Genomic DNA, 27340 nt, shown 5'->3' with positions numbered 1-27340 from the left:
AGGCACAGTTGCAGTTCTACATCGCTTCTAAAGCAAAGCAATCTTACAAAATAGAGCCCTACTCTTTGCTGATAACCTTTAAAATGTTAAAATAATTATAATATTAAAAGTACTATCAGTGAAATGAATTCATAGGCATGTGGTGGACCTTTGTAACATGGTCGCGTTATGTCAAGTCCAACCAGATCAAAACTTAGAGGAACATTCATTGTCATAACCCTACCCAAAAACATAGGTCCACATATGAACCTATTTCTCTGATAGGTACAATAAGATTTTTATCAAAAGCATAGCTAGATTTATAATAGGAATTGACATTAGGCAACCAAGTTCTAAAAATATTGGATTGTATGTAAATAAACCTAAGTTAAAGTCTTAACTCAAATAAAACTAAAAATATACGTATAAGGTAAGCTTACAGCGAAAAGTGTTAACTAAAAAAATATATAAATAGGTTTTAATTAATATAATTGATAACATAAAATTAATACACATACGTAATTTGTTTGTAAAGCGTTTCTCAAATTATTAATCCATATTACATAGCTGTTAGTGTCGTTCAAGTTTTAACTATAACAAAGGAACTCAAAGTTACTATAACTCTGACGTACTAATGCCGGCTGCTGAGATTTCTTTACAGAAGTTTATCTATTCGCTGCCGTTTTTAGTTATAACGCCAAAAAATTAACCAATTAACAACGCAAAGATAAACTCCTGTCAAAATACCTTAGAAACCATGCGTAAAGGCCCCGCTATACAGAAAGGCTAATCTTATCGAACCGACCGCCGCGCAGGCCGACCTGACCGAACTTACACAACTCTGATCGGGTGTGCGACCAAACCGACCAGCAAGATGATACGACAGCTATGCGACAGGCATTGCCGCCTGTACCGTAGCTGTCGATACGTAATCAATCAATTATCCTGCAGAACTATAAGAACCTCCGTATAAGAAGGTACTACATTATTTGACTATAGTGAGGCAGATCTTGTCTCGGTAGCTGTCTGTATGTCCGGGGGGTAGGGTGACCGCTACGTCCACCTTGGACAAAGATGGCGGCTGTGACGTCATCAGCTCCGCGAGCTGCGACGACGAGCATTCGCTAGAACGTGACGTCATCGTCCGCGCTGCAAGAAGTTGACACATGACTACCCTTAAGTCCTAGAAGTTATGTAAAAATAAAATATGGTAAAACACTAAATTGTTGGCACTTTAGGAAACTAAAGAAAATCCAATTATTATTGGAATATCTAACATTTTCAAATCAACAAAAATCCAACATAGGACGCTAACGACTAGGTTGCCCTGTTTCTTTGCATTGACACCAAAAGTTGTTAGAAATACCTTTTCTAATATAATTAATTCTAATGGGGATTGCAAGAATTTTTGTAAAGGTTTGACAAGAATTACTGAATCGTATGTAATTTGGGTGCGTATGTAGATAGTAGATACAGTACCCGAAAGAAACATAATATTGAGACTGTTGTTGTTACAGCAAAATATTATGCGCTATAAAAGAATTTCAACGCATTCATAAAGACCAAATTATTTCACTATAAACACAAGAAAAGGGAAAAAACAAATTGTATTAAAAACAACAGAAAGAATGTTTTTATATTTTATTTCACATGAACTTACTATTGGTGTAACAACTGGAGGCGGAGTCACCGGACGGACTGTACGGTTTCATCTCGTAGTGGTTACTGCCCCCGATGGACTGCTGGTGGCTGCGAGTGCCGAACGGTGAGGCGTAGCTATAATAATACTTAAGATTATATTACCTGCATTGAAGAAAAAAATAAGTAGAAAAATAAGGTTTTATAAACATAACGTAAATTGTAAATCAAATTTTCTCTAAAAGTTTTTGCCTTTGACTGTACTTTTCGCAACACATAGTATGTATTTTTATTATGTTTTTGTCATAATGTAACCGTAATTTAGCTCAAAAATGGTAGAAGAAATCGTAATGTTCTCAAAAGGAAGCAGAAATCTAAGGAAAGAGGAACAAAAATGGTAAACAGTAGTGCGGTAACACGTTATTGGAGGCCACTGCACTTTATTAACCCTCAATAATTTACCTCCTTGGTCCGTGGGACACACTGACCACTATTTTGAGCGCGTAACTTTTTTCGGTTTGTTCCGTTGCACGTTGGTGTCGCGCGGCTCAGTACCTTAATCTTTTTTCGCGCCAAACGTGGTGGCGAGCAGACTTGTCGGCACGCGGCTTGGATCGGTTTGTACCAGCTCCAAGTGTGTCCATGGGACCACAGCGGGGTAAGTATGTAACTGTTTTTGTTTTAGCAGTATATTTTGTATATGATTTTCTTTTCTTTTTAGTGTACAAAATGGCTTCTAACAATATAATTAATTTCTTGGACGATAATGCAAAGTCAGTTGTTGCTAATTGGCTACGAATAACAATACAAATCTCGATAAAAGTGATTCTGACGAAGAATGTAATATTCGCCATCATATCGGAAATAATCCAAGTTCTTTTGCCTTCTGAAGCCACACAAGATGACCAAAAACGAGAGTTTGTCATCTTTGCCCTTGGCGTCTTTGTGGGAGGACTGAATACCCGTGTCCCATCTGTTCAAAGCCAGTCTGCCTATAAGCTGCACCAAAAAGATATGTTTGAGCTGCGTCGAAAAGACCAATCATTGACCCCTGCACGTTTTTTTTTATTAAGATATAAACATTTAATTCAAGTTCTTTGGTGTTTTTCAAAATACATTTTTTTTAAGTTTATATGTTAAATATTTAGTAAAGTTACAAGAAGGTTGTGATTTTCAAGTCAGAAGTTGACACTTGTTATTTTATATGAAAAGTTCTGTGATTTTGATTTATAGTTCCTATAAAAGTGTTCACTTTTGATTATGTGTAATAATTCTATTGTTAAGACTTCTTTTGACAATAAAGATGATTACAAGACTGTAAAAGCGTTTAATTATAGTTTTAGAGCCATTTCAATATGAGTGTGTCCCTGGGTCTACAGTAGGTAAATTACGTACTAAAAATCCACCAGGTAAACTGAGGGTTAATGATAATACAGACGCATAAACCTTTTCCCCCTCCAGTTTCACCGAGCGATCTAAAAGTTGTGTGCGGCCTATACAATAGAACTTATGCATGACGTCACTAACCTGTCCCTCAACTGAGGCATATCATACGTGTTGTCGGGTCGCTGCATCCAGTACTCGTTGCAGGTACGCGTCAAGTCCGGCCCGCTTTTGTCCCGCGTGTACGTCTTCGGGATACCTGGGTAGTGGGAACGTGACTTTTATTTTCAGGTGTACTATTTGAGGGTTAAGATTGAAACAATTTTACTGAGTTTAACGTTCATTAGAATACATATTTTGAATTAAGTGTATCTGAACACAGGGTGTAAAATACTTAGTACTAAGAGATTTAGATTAAGAGTTTAGGGTGTTGACTTTGAAAGAGGCAGCAGGTAACAACTGAAGTTTTGTAACATAATTTCCTTTTTTTTTATTGTATTGGCATAATCATGACTTTCTGGCATTTCTCACAGAAACGTAGAATTAGTCAAAAGTGACTTTCACAGTAAATTCTATACAGAGTATAACAAAACTAAGAGATAATACTTTAGGGTGTGTATGGATTGTCTATAAGAGTTCTATGAAAGTATCAGCGATGAAGAGTATTTTTTTCATCTCTGTATGAAAAATGATTGACGCGCGGGCCCATACATATTACAAAAAAAAATTTTCCTCTTTCAGCGCTTCTACTTTCACAATGAACTCTATATAAGAAACACATACACACCCTCAGTGACGGATTAATCCTTAATCAAATTAAGCAATTGCCTAGGGCATCACGTCTGAGGGGGCACCAGAAGGACAAAAAACATCCGTCCTTAGGGCATCACGCCTCACTCTCACGTCACCAAAAACCACATCAAAAAAGTTTCTAGGAAAAATCTAATATTTTTAGGTGGTAAAGTTTAAAGACTGATTCTAGTTGATATACGGATGGGGGGGGCACACAGGCATGGATTGCTTAGGGCATAAGTAAAGTAAAGTATTATCACTTCATTTTGTTATACAGCGATACACCATACAGATTGCTAATTGTATTATCTCTATATACACTGTAGTAGACCATTGCATTAAATCGCTGCGTTCGTACGCAAATGTATTTCACTGAATCTAATTTACATTGACCCATTTACAACTTATGTGACGAATACCTAATTAGGATTTAAATCAGGAATTTCGGTGCATTTGGATTAAAACTGATTCGAATTTGGTGGCAATATAATTTATCTAACGATACTGCAATTCGGTGAACGAATAAATAATGCTAGAATTTACATCAAACTAGATTCATTAATCCAATGTGCACTGCTGCGCTATAATTATTGTCACAAGTCACAACTTTATATAACCAATAATACCTACCTGCTTACTTGACTTTTCATTTATTATAAGCTCATTGCAGTGCACAGTCTTAAAGCAGCCAAAAGGCGTTTAACCAACTTATAATTATTCTATCACGTACACAAACACGTTGGGTCCACAAGACCTGTACAGTGTACTCACCAGCTCTAGCAGCAGTGTACCCCGGCTGCGCTCTATACCGGCACCATACGTACAGCACAGCCGCGCCAGCTAACAGCATGAGCACTGTGATGCCCACACCCACGTAGAGACTGACGTTGGGCTTGTAGAGACCTGCACCAAAGAGCCGGCTTAGCAGGGTTAAATTCCGAGTTAAAAAGCTGGTAAACGATTTGATAAAGAAACCAATTAAAAACCCGCAACTTTTTTTCATACATATTACATGATACAATAAATATGTTTAAATTTGAATCCCTTTTATGTAGTACAATATAAATGTTTTCAAAGCGCGGAAGCTTGTTTATTGCATCGATGAATAAACTTCACACATAGGCTTGACTACTAAAGAAAAGTTTCTATCAATAGTTTTTAACGATGAGAAAATGCGCAATACATACAATAAACAGTTTTTACAAGGCACTCCCATAGATTGTGCGTATTCATTCGATACGTGAGAAGTGGGGTTCTATGAAGGTTACTTAATTATCTTCATTATACCTCGTCGATTATAATTAAATTGTATTCTATAGGGTTTTTGTCGATAAACTTAAATGTCACATAGTTCTTTACCTCATTTTACCTCAATCACATAGTGTAACGCCTTGTCACTAATAGAAATATTATGAATGCGGCAGCGTATAACTTAACTATTAATATCCGGTGTTTTTTTTTTTTGTTTGTTACGAAGTTTTTAATTTGCCATACAAGAAATTCTTGTATTCTGCTGTGTAAGACTCTTTTTATATTAGGAAAGATTGGAATTCAAATAGAACGTAATGTAATTCCCTAACTATGTACTATAACGTACCTCCTATAATTATCTCAAATTAACCCCTATAATTCAATGTAACTCACCCATCCCCGATGTGCAGTCCCCATCAACACACGCGGCGTGTTGCATGGTGGGCCCCGCGCAAGTACCAACACACTGCCGCCGCCGCACGCGCACGCACTCCGCGCTACACTCTGACCATGGCGACCACACTGACCACGATCCTACTACCACAGAAATTAAATTTTATATTGCTCAAAATAAATGTAATTTTAAAGTTAATTTGATTTTGGTACAGTATGACATAAAATGGGTCTGACAGACCTAATCTCAGTGATGGTGTAACTTTTAGCACTGTGTCGGACCAACTAGCAACTGCCCTGCATAACGTTATGGAAGTTTTCTTAGTACGTGGGTATGTACGACAGCTAAAATCTATACTTATATATAAAAATAGTTTTTCAATTTTTTTTTTTTATGAGATAAGGGGGCAAACGAGCAAACGGGTCACCTGATGGAAAGCAACTTCAGTCGCCCATGGACACTCGCGGCATCAGAAGAGCTGCAGGTGCGTTGCCGGCCTTTTAAGAGGGAATAGGGAAGGGTAGGGATGGGAAGGGAAGGGAATAGGGTAGGGTAGGGAATAGGGGATTGGGCCTCCGGTAAACTCACTCACTCGGCGAAACACAGCGCAAGCGCTGTTTCACGCCGGTTTTTTGTGAGAACGTGGTATTTCTCCGGTCGAGCCGGCCCATTCGTGCCGAAGCATGGCTCTCCCACGTATAAATTATGTTAGTAACGCTTAAACTTGAAAACGGCTGAACGGATAGGGCTAATTTTAGTCTTAAAATATTCGTAGAAGTCCAGGGAAGGTTTTAAAGTGACACGAAGATCACCGGGACAGCTAGTCTAGTATAAACTGCAGCCTGGTCGAGCATACCATCTCGTTCTATCGAAAGATCTCTCTTTGAGGCACTTCAATTCCCACAGCACTACTCAAGTATAATAAGCTTATACAGTTCCTTAATAGCTTACCATTTTGGCACCTCAGACAGTCTTCATCAGTCTGTGACGACTGTCCTCTACACGGTGCACCGCCATTCGCTGGCGCTGGCTCCGTGCAGGTCCTAGTGCGTCGTCTACCAACAGCTTGGGACTCGCACCGGCACGGTATCCATGGTGACCAGTCTGACCAGCCTCCGTTTACTGGGAATTAAGGAGTGGTTGTAGTACAGGAAAATGGACGGAAGCGAAGCAAATTGAAACTTTCGTAACTGATTTCCAAATAGGAGGAGATTCTAACTTGTTTTGTTAAATGATGTAACTCAGTTAAAACCGAAAAAGACAAAAGGTCAATATTTCAATAGATATTTTGACTTTATAGTATCTTCAATGAATAGGGAATTACTTTCACTAATGGCAATAATTGCTATCTATGATTGCGGCAATCAACAAAGTGCCAGCCACTTTGGCCTCAGTGTTAAGTATGATCTATTAGCAATTGTAGAGAGAAATTTATAGCAAACAGACGTTTCCTAGTTACATAAGCACTATTGATAATTGACTACAAAGAGGCTCGACTTACCATATACAGACAAAACCGCAACATCTGACTCTCTCCGACCAGCTATGTTTTCGGCCAAGCAGGTGTAGTTTGCCATATCCTAAAGCAATAAAAAAGTTAAAGATTCAAAAATTACACCAGAATATTATATCGGCTGTGTCCTGACAAATGCACATAATAAATCCATCAAACCCTTGGTGGACAGGTTATTAACTTAAATAGAAAATAAAAAAGAAGAGATAGGTATAAACCCAAAATAAATGAGTTTCTTAGTGGCGACCGACGGAACATAAAAGATAGCTATATACAAGACCTAATTAAGTATGACAAGCCCAGTTATTAAGATGAGATCGCTAGTACGATACATCATAATCAAATTGGACGTTGAAATATTTGAAACACGCTAGAGGAATAAAAATAACATAAATTATAAAAATAATTTTAGATGTATCTATATGCAGATGAAATAGAAATAGATATGGTAGATGAACCTTTTAAATTAAATGAACAAGTTAGTCAAAATTAAGATTAGCTGAGCTCTAAAGACTGCAATTATATCGCGTGGTAAAAAAGTTTTATATTTTTACAGATTTGATTTTGTGACAAGTGAAACAGGACAACATGACGAATTAAGCCACCTTACAAAACTAGGCCTTTGCATCCGTTGTGGATGATTTATACAGCTGTATTTTCAGAGCGAAGTAACCACTCCTCAAATACTGTAGTGCCTTAGACAAGATTTTTCACTATTCCTAAAAATTATAATGACGAATATAGGCAAAACTTACTAATATTTTGTATCTGTTTAAATACAGGGCTTTACAAGGCAAGGCTGAGCATATCTTTCTTCTACGAAAAGTATTTCAATTTATAATGATCCTGGGGCTCCGTAAAATATGAACTCACATAATCTGTTGAATTTAGGTACCCTAGATAAATACTGGCCTCTTGCAGGTGCACTTGGCTCGCGGCCAGGAAAGATAGCGGCCTGTATAATCCCGCCATAATGTATATTGTTCTTGTACTGAACTTTATTTCGTGAGGAATTTCTTAATTAAAAATAGTACCTCTAGGAGGACTTTTATGGTTGTTTCGCTAGAACTTTTTATATGTTCGTTCAGCATTAGTATCAACTACGATAGGTCATTTGAGACTAAGCTCAATCAGAGGCTAATTGATAAATTAGGTGTGAACTAGAATTTATGTGGCATGAAAGCAAAACTAGAAGTATGTAACAATGGTGAGTGGTGACTGATTCGTTCCTCATACTCAAAACTCAGTATTGAAAAGTAGATGTTATTATAGCTGTAGCCCCTGTATGAATTCCTTTATGAAGACAAGTCGACAACGTGAGAATTAACAAATTATTGCTCTGTTAAAAACAGCTTAATCTTCATGAGTCGCTTGCAAATGTGATGTAAGTCCTAAATCCTTATTAATTACTTTATTACCGGTGATGTGTTTATCAGCGTGCATATTTTTGCAGCTTTTGATGCCATTTTACAAAATATATTTAAAACTATTTAAATAACCAATTATTCATGATAATATTATTATCCTGTGTCCTTTTATTATTCGTAGCCTGTGTCTAAACATATCACCTTTTGTTGTCTACAAGCAAATAACTTACTTTGCTCAAAATTCAAAGGGCTCAAATGGTCCGAACCATGAGATAAGTTGTGACTAACATTTCATACAAAATTCACCCGACCATCCACTTCAAAGTGCAACAAGATCTTACCTGCAACCCCACTCTTGGCAGCACCAGTGCTTCATCAGTAGCCTCAATGGGGCTACCGTTCCTCGCCCATCTGATGGTAGCTGGTGGTGCTGCTGGCGGTGGACTACAGCGGAAGGTCACTTGACGACCGGCTTCCACCGTCACTGACTGGGGGTGCTGCGCGAATTGCTTCTTTAAGTCTGCGGGAGAAGGTTTATATTCAGTTGGGAACAAAAATACACCACAAAATATTGAAACTTATCTAAGTCAAATACTTTTTGGTCACATAAAATACGCCACAGAATAATACTTTAAGGCCATAAGAAAGCCATCTAATCAAATTCATCATCTGTATCTATAAAAACGGATTTTAAATTGTGTTAGTAACGCTAAAGCTCGAAAATGGCTGAACTGATTGGGCTAATTTTAGTCTTATAATATTCGTAAAAGTCCAGGGAAGGTTTTAAAGTGACACGAAGTTCACCGGGACAGCTAGTATATATGTATAAAAATGGATTTTCAATTGTGTTAGTAACGCTAAAACTCGAAAACGGCTGAACTGATTGGGCTAATTTTAGTCTTAAAATATTCGTACAAGTCCAGGGAAGGTTTTAAAGTGACACGAAGTTCACCGGGACAGCTATTTTTTTTATAAAATACGAGCTAACGGATCACCTGATGGGATACTGAGGTGATACGTTAACTACAGTTAATTTACCGGTGTTTAAGAACACCTGCAACAAAGACAGGGCCACAAATGTGTTGATATCCTTTGCATTATGCATATAAAACTAGTAAGTACTATGAATGTGTATAGAAATTTAAATTTTAACATAATCGTGGTATTTTCGGTGCGATAACTAAGCCCAAAATGCCTTGTAATCTAAAATGGTTACATTATCGTAAACGTTTTAGGAAACACCCCTTGAATTATGTTAAGGGGAAACACCGGAACGAGAGCTAGTGAGCATTCGTCAAATAGCAGTTTTAACGAGCGGAAATAATGTTTCCTCCACTTAATGGTTTTACCCCCTTTCACCCTCTAAGATACAAAAAACACTCGTTAAAAATTATGACTTTTAAAAACGGGTAGAGGAGTTTACCTGGTGTCTACAAAACAAAAATGAGTTTTCGTAGAATTTTTAAAATTTTGTTTTTAAGATAAATATAAAATAGTATTTGAAATAGAAACTTATCTCAAGTAAAATATTGCTAAGTAATTTTTATCTAATAATGCAGTTTCTGCGTTGCAAAAAAAAATCTAAATATCGTAACAACCCAAAACGTTTTTATAATTTTTAAATACTTTTCCAATTTTTTAAAAGTATTCTGATAATGTAAACATGAATTTGTATTAAACGCCAAAAGTACACTAAATTAATTTTATCGAATTAATCATAGCTGGAGACAAAAAATGAAAGATACCTCATTAAACCAAGTTAGATCTTTTAAACCACATTTCCCTACTTCTCGTAATCCGAGCGTAATCATCAGGGCAATCACGACCCTACGTCGGACAAATAAAAGAAATATTAGAATAAGTGTTGCTCGAGCCTCGTGAGTCGTGAGTGAAGAACACTCCACATTTTCACAACCTCACAGCAAACAACTTGAGAAAGTGCAGCGAAAGTGTTTTGACACTGACAGGTGTTACAGTTAGACTCTTCTATTAGCATTGCTACTATAACTGATTAGTAGCTTTATATGAACTATTTTCTTTTTTTAGTAAGACGTATTATATTGAGTACTTACACAGCAAAAAAGATACGAAACATAGTTAAAAATGTGTTTTGTTGTATGGGGACCCTTTACATAGTTGGAAAAAAAATCAAATTTGTAGCTTACTTAGTTCTTGAGATACAGCCTGGAGACAGTCTGAGACAGACAGCGAAGTTTTAATCCTTTGGGTACGGAACTCTAAAAATTTACCCGAATTTTGTAAGCGAGATTAAGCCGCTTTATGTGTTAGAAACAGCTAAATCATAAATGATTACAAGGAATGTAAAATTATGGGAATGATTTACGCTAACTTTGTAAGTTTTCGCGCTTGTGAGCGGCTGCCCTTACTTTATTAGGGTTTCGTACCCAAAGGATTAATATATTAATTAGACTTCAATGTCTGTCTGTCTTCAGGCTAATCTCAGGAACGGCGATAGCTAGAGACTTAAAATTTTCACAAATAATATATTTCCGTTTCACCTGCAGCTATACCAAGAAAATTACTAAAAACAATATAAACTAGCTAATAGCCGAGCATTGTGAGAGCTCGCGTCGTCACACCTTAACTGACTGGTGAAGTTGTGCTTCATCAATAGGCGTGATAGTTTTTCCGTAAAGTTAACCACATAATGTACAGGTTGTGACTTGTGGCATATACTAGGGCTCGCTTCGCTCGTCGCTCGCTGATTAAAATTTTAAGGATATATTGTACGAGTAACACATATATAACACAGTTTTTTTGCCTATATTTGCATAATAATGGTACGGAACCCTTGGTGCGCGAAGGCTCGTACTTGGCCGATTTTTTGAAAGATATTTGATATGGTACATATAAGCTCATGTCATATTTTTGCAATTTAATATCATTATGAAACTATAGTTTTTGCGTAACTTTTTATGTTACACATCAAAAGGTTTCTGAGACGTCATATCGTATGGCAAATGGCAATAATAATATTATGTCATAATTCAGTAGAAGCGTTAAGTGTGAAGTATGTAAGTGATAACTTTGGTATTCGATTAACACTTTGGACTCAAAGTATAAAGGTGACTTACCAAAAATATGAACGATTACAATTTAGTATGTAAATATTGTAATCGTTCATATTTTTGGTATGTATATAATATTTTACAGTGAATCTTTGTCCGCTTAAGATAGTAATTACCTAGGTGGTAATTACTATCTTAAGCGGAATTATAATTCAAATATGGTAAATATTCTCTCTTGATCTTGGTATTACGTTTGTATGAGAATTTCGATGGCACCCGATAGATTTCAATTTACTCTACGCCATAACAAAGCAGACGACATAGGTCGCTTGACCAATGTCGGCAGAAAACGAAACCTATAGCCTAAATTCTAGAACATTAAGTGGCATTTCATTTGAATTTTTATCGGTTGCGGTCGCTAGCGGCAATCATCGGAAAGTCACCTTTACTTAGTGGTTATTATTAATAGCTAATAATATAACAATAATTCCCAAGCAGATGTCCCATTGTCCCATTTTCCCATGGAGTCCCGAGATGGGATGAGATAAGACGGTGGCAATCCGACACCACACGTTAATCCACTCTATGGGAATCCAAGGGGGTTGAAATCTGAGATTTAATCAGATTTAACCACCATGTCAGTTTCCATTTATAACTAATTATTAACACAATATAATAATAATAATAATAATAATAATAATTGTAGGACATAAGTGGATAAAGTGGATCATTTTTTCGCTACGAATAAAATTTTTCGTTTTTACCCTAATCATTTCAACAAACCTTTTATACCTACTTGTCAACTTCATAATTTAGCAAATATAATATATTATCTAGCTATTTTATTTATTTTTATTTATTTGAAAAAACATAAAACCCCTTACTAATAAACGTTGTAAGTATAAGCTTTGAATAGTTATACAGTGTTTTGTTCCTGTCACACAAGTGACATTTTTAATTGGATTGAAGAAGACAAAACACTGTATAACTATTCAAAGCTTATACAGCGTTTAGTCAACAAAATCTAGACACCATTTACACGTTTTCACATTTAGAAACTAATGAATTACGAAATCCTACAAAACCTTAAAAAAACTTACTTATACTTATTGAAAAATAATTAATAGCTGAAAAAAAGGTAAGTATCGACATTTACAATTATTATGAATTTAGTTATAAATAATTAGAGATTAATATTTATTATTATACGACAGTCAGAGAACGCCGTCAAACCAATGCAGCTTAGATATTATAAGTCTTTTGTGCCGGCAACCGTTGAGTTCTATACTACATAATTATTATCTATATTATATCAAATTCAAAGGTGACTGATTGACATGGTGATCTATCAACACACAGCCCAAACCACTGAACCAATCGGGCTGAAATTTGGCATGCATGTAGACGTAAGCATCCACTAAGAAAGAATTTTGATCAATTCTACCTCCAAGGGGTTGAAATAGAAGATGAAAGTTTGTATATAATAATTAATAATACATCTTTAACGCGAGCGAAGCCGCGGGCAAAAGCTCTTCTTTGCATAAAATCCTCAGTTCTTTTGATCTCGAATAATTTTCCCGTTCCTAAAGCCTCTCTATTTATGCAAAAAAGTCAGTTTTCAAATTGTTCGTCACCACTCATCCACTTACGTCTTCAATTATAATAATTGTTATATTGACATCCTTTAACATAGATTAAGGTTGTTAGAAATAATTGCGTTTGCTCCCACATCAATTTAATTGTCTTTTAATATTAAATCTTTGAATTGCATTATTAAAAAGGCATTATTTTAACATCAGATGGCATAAACGTTTAGAATTAGTCATTAGTTTTATAATATTAAAATAACGCTAGAAGTAATAAACAAGTGTTCCTATACTATTTATAACCTACGGTAGTATGTAATGTATCTTTAAACTTTACTTTTAAGATTTTTTGGTTACATAAAATGCCACTATACAGAGTGCAATTAAGTGTTATAGTGGCATTTTATTTGCCCAAAATAATATCGTTGTCGGTGGCGATGGGAACGGCCTAAGGCTCCATTTCACGAACGACTGTTAAAGTACTCGAATTAGTTTCACGGTATCTCTATCGTTTTTCATATAAATGAAAGGGAAGACATTACATTGTAACAAGCTGTTAACACTAACAGACGTTGGTGATATGCCTTAGGGTGAAAAAATGCTTACGGCAGATGTAACAGTACTGACATAGGGCTGGTCGGACCGGTGCGTGCAGTTTTTGCGCTAAGATGGCGAGCATGCACGTGCGAACCACAATTTGCGTAATTAGCACCTGTATACAGCATTACATGATTACACTTGTGAGCTCAACTGTACAAGATTATACGGTAGCCAGTGAAATTTAAGATGTGTAATGTAAGATGTGCTCTTTGTATCTTCTTGTACCTTTTATAAAATGAGGCGGCAAACGAGCAAACGGGTCATGATGGAAAGCACCTACCTAAAAGAGTTGCAAGTTGCGTGCGGCCTTTTAAGAGGAAATACGCTCTCTTCTTGAAGGTTTCAGGTCTTATAGGTCCCTAAATACTGCTGGCGACAGTTCGTTCCAGAGTTTTATTGTGCGTGGAAGAGTCAAAGCTGTTGAAAAGTTTTCTTTCGTTGCAAAATTTTCTATTTTAGGCAAAATACTTAATACAGTAATACCCACATTTTTTTTTAATATTTCAATAATTACCTGATTTAATCTATATTCTTCTATACTTAATTATAACGTTAATGATCTCGGCAATTAGGTGGCCTCACAAAAAATTATGAAATTAACGTGCTCGAGGTCTTTTATATTTGACAGCACTTCCCTGACAAGGGTCGACTAATCTAATAATGTCTTCGCCACAAATCCGGATTTAAAAAATGAATTTTATTTTTCTTAAATTATGAAAGTGTACTCAACCGAAAAAATGTCGGTTGCTATTAAAATAGTAGTTTCTTTTTTCATTTCATAGAAATTAACACTCGGGTAAATGCACTCTAAAGTTGGGTTGTACCAGAGGCGTGGTTAAAGTTAAAGTTATGGTTATAGTTAAGGCTAATTTAACTTTAACATTAACTTTGACCACAGAATTTGACAGATGACGTTGCTGGTCCGACCAGGCTTTATAAGAACGTGGGCGGGGGCGATGCTGATAAAGGAGAACTGTCAAAAATGGCGTTTTTGTACTATGATGACAGTGTTAGTTTCTTTTATCGCCACGTGCATTTTAAGGGCCCCGAAGACGATCAAACGGTTTGACACCAAACACGTAAATTTTAGTTTGACTCAAACCGATTTGATCGTTCTAAGCTTGTTTGAACGGTTTGTCAAACATTTACGTGTTTGAATCAAACATGCGTTTGATGAAATTTCATATTTTCGTTGTGTTTGACGCGCCGTTTGATCGTGTTCCGACGCGTTTGAAGGTTTGAACAAACCCGGCTTAGTTTAGTGCTGGATTATGAAGAAGAAAAAGAGAATCTAGCTGTAGTTTCTAGCACTTTCTGTAGATGTTCGTGGGTAAAACGATATTATGTTAGTCCATAGTCCATACCATTTAGACCAGTCTTTTTCTTTTTTTTTTCTTTTCTGACGGAGGACATTAACGCAGGGCCCCCGCAAGGGCTAATGGCGCCTGTGTGCAAAAAAAGGATTTTGGCACCCCTTTAGGCAAATTTTTTGGGACTTTAGTTTTGGCGCCCTTAAAGATGGCAATTTGGCGCCTCTAGAGGATGGCACCCGTGTGCATTGCACACATTGCACATATGGTAGCGGGAGCCCTGCATTAATGTTATAAACATAAAGTAAGAAAATCGAGATCCTCGTTCTAGAATCTAGAGCATCTTCTGCATCACAATTCACAAGACGTGTACTCGACAGCGCGTATTGAATGAAACTGCGCAGTGTCGTTTGACAAACCGTTCAAACCGACATCAAACGGTTGCATCAAACACGTAAGGTTTGAGTCAAACCGTTTGATCGTCTTTGGGGCCCTTTAAAGCATTGTCGAGCTCTATAATTATGGTTAAATATGGCGTCTTGTTGGCGTCCATTTTTAACTTTAACCAAAAATTTGATATTTTGCATTGTAGTTAAAGTTATAGTTAAAGTAAGTTGGTGCAACCTTTTTGATAATGATTTCAAAGACAAGAAAATATTTTTATGTTGATGGCTACCTCCTTGCTACCAGTGGCCAATTCTAGTAATTTTATAATTTAATGAATATAAGAGACACGATCACATTAATTTAAAGAAGAATACTAAACTAGTACGGATGCTAACATTGTGCCTGTTTCATTTGCAAGTTTATTTATTTCCCCGACTGTAACGCCACGTTTTTCGATATCAGGACCGTGACGCGTGGGGCGGTTATTTCTGTTAATTGTCTCCAGACTCACTACTAAATATGTCCTCATTACCAGTTCTACATCTGAAGGGTGACACGACTTTTGTAGTTTAATAAGGTGGAGAAAATGAACACTGGAAACTTTATTTTTCGTAGACTGGAAACAATAAAACTGGGAGCTCACACGATATTTTCAAGGATGTTTAAAACTGAAATGTATTATGATTTACGGCTGCAACAAAAAGGTTGATGCAGTCTGCATATTTGAGAAAGATTTTACTCTTACTTATACATTATGTACGGTAACAAAATATTTCCCCGAGTAGATTTTCGGGCATTTTTTTATGAATCAGTAGGTACCATGTAGACAAGAGGTTCATAAAGATACAAATACGAATTTTCTTTTTATTTATATATATTAGAAATAAAAAGAAAATTCTACACGTACAATTTTGTCAATTTAGTCAGTTTAGTCGAAAGTCAATGTAGAGAAATGTAAAAAATGAAGATGTGGCTATAGTCGCCGGCTACTTTTAAAGTAAAGTCGTAAGTAGTAGTCAGTCAAATTCATAATTACTATATCTAAACTAATAATATACTTTGTAACGAAACAAAAGCTTGTTTAACTGATATCTGTAACCAAAAGCCAATTATCACTATAACTCATCGACAGCTAGTCAACCAAAATCATCATTATCATCATATTATTTAAATCATCAAATTAGACGTGGGACATCCATGCACGGCTCGACCGGAGAAATACCACGTTCTCACAGAAAACCGGCGCTTGCGCCGTGTTTCGCCGTGAGTGAGTTCATCGGAGGCCCAATACCCTACCCTATTCCCTTCCATACCCTCCCCTACCCTATTCCCTCTTAAAAAGCCGGCAACGCATCTGCAGCTCTTCTGATGCTGCGAGTGTCCATGGGCGACGGAAGTTGCTTTCCATCAGGTGACTATTTTGCTCGTTTGCCCTCTTATTTCATTAAAAAAAATCATCTACAGTCTCTGAACTATATTAAAACTCCCAAAGAAACAAGGGCTTGGCTGTATTTGGCTACTGCGGATTGTAGAAGCCTGCTATCGCCATCTTATTCAGCTGTATGAATATTAAAACATCGTACGCGATCCACGTTCCGATCTTGTTAATTATTCAACCGCTGTCTGCCTGCATTTGTCCGAATTAACTATTTATAACCGAAGAATTGATTGCTGCGACTTCATTTGCCGTTTGTCAGCCATTAATGATTCATACGATGATTGTTATGTTATATTTTGCAGGGAAATGAGATATTGGTCGATGGATGAGAGTGGTTACGAAAATACGAATTATAGAGTCATTCAGTAAATAAATAGTCATCATTTTCCAAAAATAATTACATGTTAAGGTCGTCTGTGTGTGGCTCGACTGAATCAATGCCACGGCGTCAAGAAATCATAGTTACAAATTCCGTGCAGAAAATATGTCTGAATGCAGACATTTTGCTACAGATCCATGCTATTATTATAAATGCGAAAGTGTATGATGTGTCTTTCTGTCTCTTACCTCTTCACACCCTAACCGCTGAACCGATTTTGCTGAAATTTGGTATGGAGATCCTTTGAGTCCTGGGTGAGGACATAGGATAATTTTTATCCCAAAGAAATGTACGATAAACGAATTTCTCTCGTGATAAACGAATTCAGGTGCAACGGAATTGCGGGTGTCTTCTAGTAATTATAATAAATCTTGAATGTTTCGAATTTATGCTTTTGTCATTATATGGTACTGTCGCTTTACTATCTCAAGACGTACAACGCAGTCGGGTACAGGTTTCACCCCTAGTGTCAAGTACACCATATCCATCACTTAAAGCCACAGGATTGTCAATCTTAATCCCTTGCAATAAGGTAAAACTCAAAGACAATGCAACCCCTATAAGAAAGGCAGGGGTATCTAATTTCACACAAAAAACGGCTTAACCCTCCACAGCTGCAGTAATCCTTTGACGGGTTAAGCCCATTATGTTTGTATTATTTATATATTTGTATATATTTATAAATGAGTCCCGCATTTTCTGTAATTTGGCGTAGGTGTGAAGCCCACATGTGCTTTGTGCTAACAAACGCCAAATTAGAACAAAGATGGAAGACTTTTTTGCGACAGGAAGGTTATATTTAAATACTATGTCTTTGGAAGATTATAAGGTGATGAAAAAGTTGAAATATAATTTAACTAGAACTAAGACAAACCCAATAATAAGTAAGAACAGAGTTTAGAATTTTTTACATAATCTAAATGAATCTCACGAACTACTGGACCGTTTTTTATGTTATTTGGCACCGATCTAAAGTAAATCAAAGCTAAGGACATAGCCTACTTTTATGAGAGAGACATACTGTATAATAAATTAATACTCACAAGCAAATTCAATATACACCGCCTGACTGCGAATCTTCCCTTTACTATTCCACGCGTAGCACTCGCAACTGTATTTCCCTCCGAAATATTCATCCAGCTCATTCCTCGTCACATTGAGCTCGGCTTCCACTACTCTCACTCCATTCTGAGGGTCCACATGCTCCAACTGTACAGTCTTATCTGTTCTAACATCGTTGCATTTGAAGAACACCTGTAGCGCATTCGCTGCTCGACATAACAATGTTGCTGGTTTCGTTCGCAGTACATAAGAGTTTTTTGGCTCCAGCAGGAATATTGGAAGTCCGTCTATGGTCTCGTCGTTTTCTGGTAGAGGGATGTAGTCGTCTTCTTCGACGACCGGCTTGAAGTCGGAGAGGTAGGGGTCGAAGTTAAGTAGACCGTCAGGATGGATGTACTCCGGTCTCATCTCCTTCTCCGTCGTTTGTTCCGTACCTGTGGATTTATGTTTTTTTATTATAAAAAATAATTCTAAGTAACCAATGCTAATTGGTCCGCTTTCTGTTGTCGATGAATCTACGACCTTATTTACTTTGAAGTAGGAACTTTTATCCAAGAAACTTTAGTTATTTCTTCTCTATATCTATATCTTCTCGATCCGAAACAAATGTTAATCGTTATGCTAAGTAGACATTAATAATTGAAAATTTTACAGAGTCTGAATATTTTCTTTTGAAGGTCCTGATTGTATTAAAAATAGGATCACATCAGATCAGTTTCCATTGCGACGTGACGACATAATACGATTTATTTTTAAATGAGCCATGCAAAACTGAACTTTCTTAGCTAATTCAGAAAATACACATTGGTTTGACAGACTTTCTGTCCGTGGTATTGGGCTACGGTTTCCAATTTTGAATGATCTGGGATTAAAACATATCATATACTCGAGTGAACCATATGAAAACCATTTATTAAATTTTAAACGACATGGCAAAGTAACGAATAAGTGATGCCACATAAATTATGAACAAATTAATGGTGCACATCTGTGCTCCACGATTTATAATAAATTTTATAGAAAAATTAAAAAAATTAACTATACAATAACCCCTTAATAATAAAAAGATCTGCAGCGTGTATAATATATAATATATAGTCGACAGAGTTTTAGAATGGTTTGTCCATGTCTGAAACGTTGGAAATGTTATACTGACTGACAGTATGACAAACCATGTGATATTAAAAGTATTTTTAGAATCTTTAACACAAATTTTGTGTTAAAGATTCTAAAAATACTTTTTTTAAACATCATTGAAAAGTAAACTTGCAAAATATTACATTGATAAAAAATCAATAGATTTTTTGTGTTAAAAAAACAAGATTAAAAGGTGCGAGTGTCTCGGGGTCGGGTTACAAAAGGCAAAAAGTAGTCTTTTTTTTTTTTATGAAAGAAGGGGGCAAACGAGCAAACGGGTCACCTGATGGAAAGCAACTTCCGTCGCCCATGGACACTCGCAGCATCAGAAGAGCTGCAGGTGCGTTGCCAGCCTTTTAAGAGGGAAAAGGGTAATAGGGGAGGGTAGGGATGGGAAGGGAAAGGAATAGGGGAGGATAGGAAAGGGAATTGGGCCTCCGGTAAACTCACTCACTCAGCGAAACACAGCGCAAGCGCTGTTTCACGCCGGTTTTCTGTGAGAACGTGGTATTTCTCCGGTCGAGCCGGCCCATTCGTGCCGAAGCATGGCTCTCCCACGTAGTCTACCTTTTTTTGCTCATCCAAATAAAAAATAGGAAGATTTTTTGACCTTTACAACAATTTTGGAGCAAAATACAGGATATAACAAAGAAAGTGATAATAATTTTGGGTGCGTATGTATCCCATATAATAGAGTTTACTGTGAAAGTAGCAGCACTAAAGGAACATTTTTGTGATTTGTATATGGGCAATCGTGAAGCGCCTCAGCGTACCCAACTTGCCCATAGTAAAGTTTATCAAAAAGTTACTGTTTTTGCGCTGCTATTTTCACAGTTAACTCTATACAGGAGATCCATACACGCCCAGAAGTATTTACATTAACTAAGTTATCACTTCGTTTTGTTACACCCTGTATATTACACAGTTGAACGCCTCCGTGGTCTAGTGGTTAGAGCGTCGCTCTCGACTCCGGAGGTCGCGGGTTCGAATCCCGCGTTGGAAACATGTTATTTCCAAGTTTGGTTAGGACAATGCAGGCTGATCACCTGATTGTCTGACAAGTAAGATGATCCATGCGTCGGATGGGCATGTAAAAAGTCGGTCCTGCGCCTGATCTCTCGCCAGTCGTGACGGTCTTCCGTCCCACTGGGTTATGAGAGTAAAAGGAATAGAGAGTGCTCTTGTGTACTGCGCACACACTTGAGCACTATAAAATTACTCCTGCGTACCTGGCCTGGTTTCAATGAAACCGGCCACCGTCACCGAAACCGGTGTGGGAGTATTATTATTATTATATTACACAATTATAAATTTATACTCACACCGTAAGGAAAATGGAATAACAGCAACTGCTTAGTGCCTGGTTTCTGAAGTCTGACAGTACTTTATCTACTCACTATAAGTGCTTTTACATTAATAATAATAATATCTATGGACGTTTCACACCACGTCAGTCTGGCCCCGTGCTAAGTACCTGAAGGACTTGTGTTACAGGTACCAGACAACGGAAATATATTTAATACTTTTATACTATACATATATTTAAGATTTTTATAATATCATACACATATTTAATAGTAAATCCAGACCCGGGAACATTGAAAACTTTTTGTTCCGTCGGCGGGATTTGAAACTCAACCAATTGAGCCACAGAGGTCGTCACATTATCCAATTAGATAGACTGTAGTTAATTAAATATTTAATAAGGTCCCGTTTTTACCTTTTGGGTGCGAAACCCTAAAACGACCTTAAAACCGACCATAATTCATGGCAAGTCAGGTAGGAGTTAGGACCCATACCTGGGTAGGTCTAAAAACCAAATAGCAACAGTGAGCTATTTTTGTTTGTCAATGCTTGGTGGGTGTAGCCACCCCAAACGTATGATAATTCTACTCCAGAATATCGATTTTCATTTTCATTCAGGGTCCTGATTCTCAACTCGAATGTCGCTTCGATTGCAGGCTTTCTTGCAACTGAGATTAACCTGAGATCGAAGAAACTTCGACGTCTGAGAATTGAGCCCCAGATTTCAAAACCATAAACTTTATTAAGTTTAAAAATACAACGTCATTTTCTGTAAAAGATAAACAAAATATCGTATTTTCATAGTAATACATTTTTTAAAGTTCTATTCATATAAGAAAACCCTTTTTTTGATGTCAGTTAAAAATTATTAAGTCCCTCTATAATATTATTATAAAAGCAAGATAGTTTGTAAAGCTTACCGTTACAAAATTGCCATAAAGTTTATCAAACAATTGAAGGCTTTGCGACATTGTTGGACTTTGCTATAAATTGCTATTGTCGCAATATTTGCTAAGTAAAGTGATTTATCTTGTTTTAGATAGTTTGAGCAGGAATCGTACATTTTGACGAGATAAAAATTGTCATATTTTATCTTTAACGAACGGGCTTTAAAAATATTTGAAATTTATCTAAATCACTTCAGTAAGTAAAGGTAGGTAATTAATGTCTGTCGAAATATTTTGATTTCCAGTTTTATGTTATGACTTAATATGTGATATCCGTATTCCGTACTCATATTATAAATGCGAAAGTGTGTTACATCTTTAAGGTTACAGATTTAAAACTTTTAGCTTAAACCCTCTACTAAAAATAAATAAAAATAAAAATCATTTATTCTCAGACCGGCGATCCATAGTGTTAGTAAAAATCTGACTTACGAACTAAGTATATTAATTATTACCATTGGTTTCTAAACCTCTTTTGATTAAATTTGGCACATATATAAATAGGTCACAGCCCACAGGACTAAGGCCGCGCGCCCATTGCGAATTTTTGTAGCGATGCAGTCGCGATACTGTCGCATATTTGCCTCGATACAGTCGCGATGCAGTCGCTAGCTGTGTGTCCGACTAACGCGCATTAGTAGTGATGCAGTCGTGCGCTTCATAAACGCGCGACTGCATCGCTACTAAAAGTCGCAGTGGGCGAAGGCCCTAAGATAACTAAGAAGGTGCTTCATTGTGAAGCAACATGTACTTTTTCCGGTACTTTGTGGCCTCTTACGCACTGCGACTTTTAACAGCGACACCAGCAATTTTTGTATCGATGCTGTCGCACGTTAACATCGATACACACGCATTACACCATAAATTTTTGCATTGATTTTGCTTCTGCATCGCGACAGCATCGCTACAGTATGGCGACTGTATCGATGCTTAAAGTAGCGCAAGTGTGTAAAGGTGGACCATTTGCGACTGCATCGATGCTGTATCGCGACAGCATCGCGACTGCATGGCTGATAAAAGTCGCATGCAAAGCAACTAAAACCTCTACCTTATATAAAATCTCGGGAGCTTTAAGTACAGATGTTGTCGATCGATAATATCGGTATTACATGGCACCTTAAAAAGCTGTATAAAGCTCCCTTTGAGCTTTTATCACAGGACCGGGAAAACCAGTTCCTATATGGGCATAACCTCGAGTTGCGAACATTTTGCTATATGTATATTTTATTGCAAAATACTGCAGAAAGGTGTTTAATACCTCGTCTTGAATATTAATATTTAGTACTAAGGGGTCATCCACATATTATTACAAGCATACGAAATTGAGATAATTTGAACCCTCCTTCCCTTACGTTACGCTTTTTTACATGGATTGTCATATTTGGTATGCCCCTCCCCCTTTTAGTAGTGACGTAATATGTGGATTAACCCTAATACATTGCCTGTAACTTCTTACTTCTTTATCCTCTGCGGGGCTAAAATGGTGACATTTAGCAATTCCTCTCAATCAAAACAGCAAATGAATTGTCAAAACTGTCAAACTGACGAATGTCAAATTGGTACGAATTTAGACATGAAATGCAGGCAGAGTGACCAATAGCTTTGTCCACACTGTACCTTTTTCTGTTCGTCAAGGGCATGCGTTATAGCGCAGTCAACAGCGAACGTGAGGCATGCCCGCGACGCATGCTCTCTGACCGTATCCAAAACTTCAAAAATGGCAATGTTGGCGTTGCGTTCGTTGACGCATTCAATTATTGAATGCGCCAAAACGAAAGTTGAATGAAAGAAGATGACGAAAATTGAAGACGAAAGCGCATAGTGTGGACATAGCTATTATACGATTTTAAAAAAATTAATCATACTTAATATTATGATTCATAATATTATGATTCTCCAAAGCGACAATTTTAGCCCCGCTGTCCTTACCGGACTCATAGTAGTTTAAGTTTAAGCATGGATCGGAACAGCTCAAACGTCAAAGCTTGTTTATGACCAGCCTGCCTAGCATACGTCAACGAGATATCTCACTCTACATGTTTTCTCGATGTTTGATGGTTTGTCTCTTCATCTCTATTGACCCTAGCATGACAAACAATTTTTCTCGCGTAGATCTATCATCGAAATAACACATTTTTATAGAGTCTTGTCGAGATAATGTCGAGATTTTGACATTATGAGACGAGTAGTTTCTAATTATCTCGAGAGTGAGATATCTCGTTGGCGTATGCTATAACGGCAGCTCTACATAGCGTTAGCCTGTACCCTATAATAAGTTATATCTCTAGTTCTCTACAGCTCTATTAAACTGAAATAAAATTAAAGGAATTGTAATGAAATCCTGCTTTTTATGAATCGTATACATAAGTATATCCATTATTTATCACCGGCACCGGTGCTTAAAAAAAATTAAAAGCACTTCAATAACATCACAGAAAAGATAATAGTACAAATAACATGAAGGATAAAATTTATTTTTGAAGAATTAAATATATTTTTCTGTTGCATGAATCTCCTTGTTGCAATGCCTCTTAAAGCTAAAGGGATACAAGATCCCTACTAATATTATAAATGCGAAAGTGTGTCTGTCTGTCTGTTACCTCTTCACGCCCGAACCGATTTTTCTGAAACTTGGTGTGGAAATTCCATGGGTCCCGGGAAAGGACATAGGATACTTTTTATCCCGAAAAATGTACGGTTCCCGCGCGTTATAAACTTATTTTGACGCAACGGAGTTGCGGGCATCGTCTAGTATTTTTATAATAAAGTAATCCATACTAATATTATAAATGCTAAAGTATCTCTGTCTGTCTGTCTGTCTGTCTGTCTGTCTGTCTTGCTTTCACGCCAAAACTACTGAACCGATTGCAATGAAATTTTGTATACAGTTATTTTAGAGTCTGAGAAAGGATATAGGCTACATTTTGATGTGGGAAAATATCTTATTTCCATGAAAATTTCGATGAAAATGAATTCGCATTGCGCGTGGCCAGCGCTCATCTCGGGGGTCCTGGGTTCGAGTCCCGCAGGCGGAACAAAAAGTTTTCAATTTTCCTGGGTCTTGGATGTGTATTAAAATAAAATTTCAAAAATCTTAAACATATTTTATGTATAATATTAAAAAAATCCAGAAATATATCAATGGAGTGAACATTTTAGTTCTGATACGATTCAACAGATGGCGTTTTTTATTTTTTAACTTTATTGTAACAGAACTAATCATACTTATTAGTTAGTATGTTTTTGTTTATAGTTTTTAATACGTTAGAATATGATGTTTAATAATACTATAATCCATACTAATATTATAAATGCGAAAGTATCTCTGTCTGTCTGTCTGTCTTGCTTTCACGCCAAAACTACTGAACCGATTGCAATGAAATTTTGTATACAGTTATTCTAGAGTCTGAGAAAGGACATAGGCTACATTTTGATGTGGGAAAATATCTTATTTCCATGAAAATTTCGATGAAAATGAATTCGCATTGCGCGTGGCCAGCGCTCATCCCGGGGGTCCTGGGTTCGAGTCCCGCAGGCGGAACAAAAAGTTTTCAATTTTCCTGGGTCTTGGATGTGTATTAAAATAAAATTTCAAAAATCTTAAACATATTTTATGTATAATATTATAAAAAATCCAGAAATATATCAATGGAATGAACATTTTAGTTCTAATACGATTCAACGGATGGCGTTTTTTATTTTTTACTTTATTGTAACATAGAACTAATCATACTTATTAGTTAGTATGTTTTTGTTTATAGTTTTTAATACGTTAGAATATGATGTTTAATAATATTATAATCCATACTAATATTATAAATGCGAAAGTATCTCTGTCTGTCTGTCTGTCTGTCTTGCTTTCACGCCAAAACTACTGAACCGATTGCAATGAAATTTTGTATACAGTTATTCTAGAGTCTCAGAAAGGACATAGGCTACATTTTGATGTGGGAAAATATCTTATTTCAATGAAAATTTCGATGAAAATGAATTCGCATTGCGCGTGGCCAGCGCTCATCCCGGGGGTCCTGGGTTCGAGTCCCGCAGGCGGAACAAAAAGTTTTCAATTTTCCTGGGTCTTGGATGTGTATTAAAATAAAATTTCAAAAATCTTAAACATATTTTATGTATAATATTATAAAAAATCCAGAAATATATCGATGGAATGAACATTTTAGTTCTAATACGATTCAACAGATGGCGTTTTTTATTTTTTACTTTATTGTAACATAGAACTAATCATACTTATTAGTTAGTATGTTTTTGTTTATAGTTTTTAATACGTTAGAATATGATGTTTAATAATATTATATATATACTAGCTGTTGCCCGCGACTTCGTCCGCGTGGACTTTAGTTTATAGCGCGCGGTGTCAACAAAATTTGTGTCAAATTTAAAAACTTTTTAAAACCCTGGTAAGTGGTACCCCTCTTAGGGCCGCGCTACACCGGAATGGCAGCGCTGAAAGTGCTCGCCTCACCGCTGCCATTCCGGTGTAGCGCGGCCCTTAATTAATCAAAATACCCAAAAACAGCTGTGCAGTGTGCACATAATCTATACTAATATTATAAATGCGAAAGTATCTCTGTCTGTCTGTCAGTCTCGCTTTCACGCCAAACGCCAAAACTACCGAACCGATTGTAATTAAATTTTGTATACAGATAGTCTAAAGCCTGAGAAAGGGCATAGGCTACTTTTTTACTGGAAAAAAGGGTTGTAAGCGTCGTAAATTTGTTCAAAAAATTCATAATAGATGGCGCCGTGCGTCTTCTACATCGCGCTGACGCTTGCTCAAAAGTCTTTCTATAAGAGGTGGTATCATCTTACATTTAAGTCTCGATTTTTTTCGATTGTTATATCTATTCTACGGTATTAAATAACTCAATACTTTATCTGTGCAGGCAGTGACGTAACCTTAAGACCAAATTTCACCAACGACTGTTAAAGTTAATGATCGAATTAGTATCACGTTAGCTGTTTCGTTTTTCATATGAATGAAAGAGAAGACAGGACATTTTAACAAGCTGTTAACACTAACAGACGTTGGTGAAATTGGGGCTAAACCTATCAATGATAAATAGTTTATGGGTAAAGTTGTGTAATTGGGTGGCTAAATATGCTTTGAAATTTGGCATAAAATATAAAGTTTAATATAAAAAATAAAGTACTTATTGTGTGCACACTACACAGCTGTTTTGTTTTAAGGGGTACCAGGGTTTTTTTATAAAAGCTTTTGACACCAATTTTGTTGACATCGCGCGCTATAAACTGAAGTCCACGCGGACGAAGTCGCGGGCAACAGCTAGTACATAATATTATTATACAACATCACAGAAGATACCAACATGTGACACTTTATATGCATCAAATATTATGCACAACAAGTTTCGCATGTTTCAGCTGAAAAACAGAACAAAAAATCTCACCCCCATTTCGTACACGTCCAATAATTCCCATCAAAACCACGATTTTAACAACACACATCACTACAAACACACATAACAGAATACGGGAGACTTAGCGCGCGCTTTTGTTTACCAACCGCGTAACCATCCTTGCCGGCGGTTGGGGACAGACTGGCGCGTGTCTGACTGTCTGTGTGTGTGTGTGTGTGTGTGTCCATGGTGTCACGTTGTTTACACTGAATATGTCGTAATTAAGCTTTTGGGGTTTAATTAACAACTTTTCGTTTAGCGTAGTGACAAATTCGTGTTCGCGTTTTGGCGTTTGATATGTTTATGCTACAGTGAAGCCTAAAGGAAGGGTTGTTAGAGGTTTTCGTCTATAGTATCATTGTATGTCAATATGTAAGTTTAAAACACTGACTGCTCCGATATTCAATA

The 27340-nt window shown here is 36.6% G+C and overlaps 1 protein-coding gene across 2 annotated transcripts; it reads right to left on the bottom strand.

The window, feature by feature from the left end:
* Window positions 1-525: 525 nt before the first annotated feature.
* On the bottom strand, window positions 526-27056 carry LOC121731305 (netrin receptor unc-5-like). Of its 2 annotated transcripts, none has more exons than XM_042120684.1 (10): window positions 26924-27056; window positions 18090-18542; window positions 8659-8837; window positions 6939-7017; window positions 6389-6559; window positions 5437-5577; window positions 4564-4695; window positions 3145-3259; window positions 1640-1755; window positions 526-1128 (listed from the first exon to the last, which is right to left on the bottom strand). In XM_042120684.1, exons 1-10 carry the CDS (start codon window positions 26979-26981, stop codon window positions 965-967), a joined length of 1608 nt encoding a protein of 535 aa, XP_041976618.1. In that variant the 5' UTR covers window positions 26982-27056; the 3' UTR covers window positions 526-964. The 2 variants fall into 2 exon arrangements, with proteins under 2 accessions (XP_041976618.1, XP_041976619.1); XM_042120685.1 differs by having other exon boundaries at window positions 1016-1162.
* Window positions 27057-27340: the final 284 nt, after the last annotated feature.

Source organism: Aricia agestis, chromosome 10, assembly GCF_905147365.1.
Source record: "Aricia agestis chromosome 10, ilAriAges1.1, whole genome shotgun sequence".
NCBI lineage: Eukaryota > Metazoa > Arthropoda > Insecta > Lepidoptera > Lycaenidae > Aricia > Aricia agestis.
This window is presented reverse-complemented; position numbering and strand designations above follow the sequence as displayed.

Bases quoted from the DNA above. Each gene is read 5' to 3' on its own strand.
- LOC121731305 (XM_042120684.1), bottom strand. From the start codon at position 26,981: ATGTGTGTTGTTAAAATCGTGGTTTTGATGGGAATTATTGGACGTGTA. The intron at 6,560-6,938 runs GTAAGTCGAGCC...CTTAATTCCCAG, and splicing joins TGCGGTTTTGTCTGTATATG to TAAACGGAGGCTGGTCAGAC. The intron at 5,578-6,388 runs GTAAGCTATTAA...CTGTGGTAGTAG, and splicing joins CTGTCTGAGGTGCCAAAATG to GATCGTGGTCAGTGTGGTCG.